Source organism: Euprymna scolopes, chromosome 39, assembly GCF_053919585.1.
Source record: "Euprymna scolopes isolate OS-2025 chromosome 39, ASM5391958v1, whole genome shotgun sequence".
NCBI classification, from domain to species: Eukaryota; Metazoa; Mollusca; class Cephalopoda; order Sepiida; family Sepiolidae; genus Euprymna; species Euprymna scolopes.
Window position 1 is genome coordinate 22,350,064 of NC_136520.1, and position 1,395 is coordinate 22,351,458.

A 1,395-nucleotide genomic window follows, 5' to 3' on the forward strand; every position below is an offset into this window, starting at 1 on the left:
TGTGGTGTGCGTGGGTTTGCTCACCACAAAATTTAAGTTGGCTAACTCTGGGTAGGAGTCTAAGGCGGTCTGATACGGGCTATCTGAAGCGGCAATGAAGAATACTGGGCTGATAGAGGGGGTGTTTGTTTTTACACCAGGGACAGAAAGTTCTGTATTTGCGTCTATCAGCCGGCGTCTGCACATATCCACTATCAGGTTAAAGTGGTGCAGGAAGTCCACGCCTAGTATGGGGTAGGATAAATCTGCTATAGTAAAGTCTCTCCGTAATTCCAAGTCCAGAGAACGAGAAATTTGACCGTACGTGGGAATGGGAGAATGATTTACCGCTTGCAATGTGATGGACGACACTGGAGGCTTCTCTGTGAGAAGTTTGAGTGGCCAAATACTACAAGCTGCTCCTGTATCGACCAAGCAACATGCTTGGGATAAGGAGTCAGTGATAAAATAGGTTGTGGGTGGTTTGTGGAGAATGTGCCATGCTCAGTTCTCCAGACAATCTTTTCTCTGGTTCAAATACGAACAGGGCATTTTATAGCGCCGTGCGTCCTTGCCAAAACGACTATGATAAAAGCATAGTCCTGGCTTGCTAGAGTGACGGCGGTGATGTAGGGATGGCGAACGGCTCTTGTAGTGGCGTCGGGGCGAATGTGGCCTGCTCATGTTCAGCTTACTCACCTCTCTGGTGAGGCGTTCGATGGCTGTAAGCATAGCCACCGATGTTGCTTCTTGCATTACCTTTCTATCTGCCGCAGGGCCCGTGGGTACTTCAGCCTGTTGCTGAGGGATCGCCGCGGTGGTAGGCCCTCTCCCAAATACCATTACTTTATCCACCGACGCTGCTACTATGTTGACGGAATGCTTCTCTATCATAGTCGCTAGTATTGCCTTTACTTGCGCCGGCAGCCTTGCAAAGAAAAGCTGCTTAATTAGGGTACTATAAGGGGGGACATCTTCTGCCAGCTGCCTCATTCTGCAGAGTAACTCTGTTGGCCTGCGGTCCCCTAAATGTTCGTCATAGACCAACGTTTCAAAACGTTTTTCCGTTGAGACTGCCATCCGGAGCAGTACCTCCCGCTTTATGCTGTCATATATAGCGTTAAGAGGGGTGTCAGTTATTAAGTCCTTGACAACAGGAGTCAAAGACGTGGGGAACGCACTAAATAAAATATGTAATTGTGTTTGCTCCGACACGTTGTTCGGAGCAAAATATGATTCGAGTTGGGCAAACCAAACTCGCACGTCACCGGCAAAGGCGGGCAATGTTGTCATTGTAAAAGGAAAATAGATTTTAAAAAAATAAAGTATCCGGATACTAGAAGGACGTTATCGCAGGACCAAGTGGGAAAAAGGGAAAATATTGAGACAGAGGCAAAACTAAGAAAAATATTTAAC

General features: G+C 47.2%; 1 protein-coding gene across 1 annotated transcript; it reads right to left on the reverse strand.

Moving 5' to 3' along the window:
* Positions 1 to 483: 483 nt before the first annotated feature.
* LOC145263585 (uncharacterized) lies at positions 484 to 1,059 on the reverse strand. The gene has a single exon (XM_080120430.1). It carries the CDS (start codon positions 1,057 to 1,059, stop codon positions 484 to 486), a length of 576 nt encoding a protein of 191 aa, XP_079976556.1.
* Between the last annotated feature and the right edge of the window lie 336 nt (positions 1,060 to 1,395).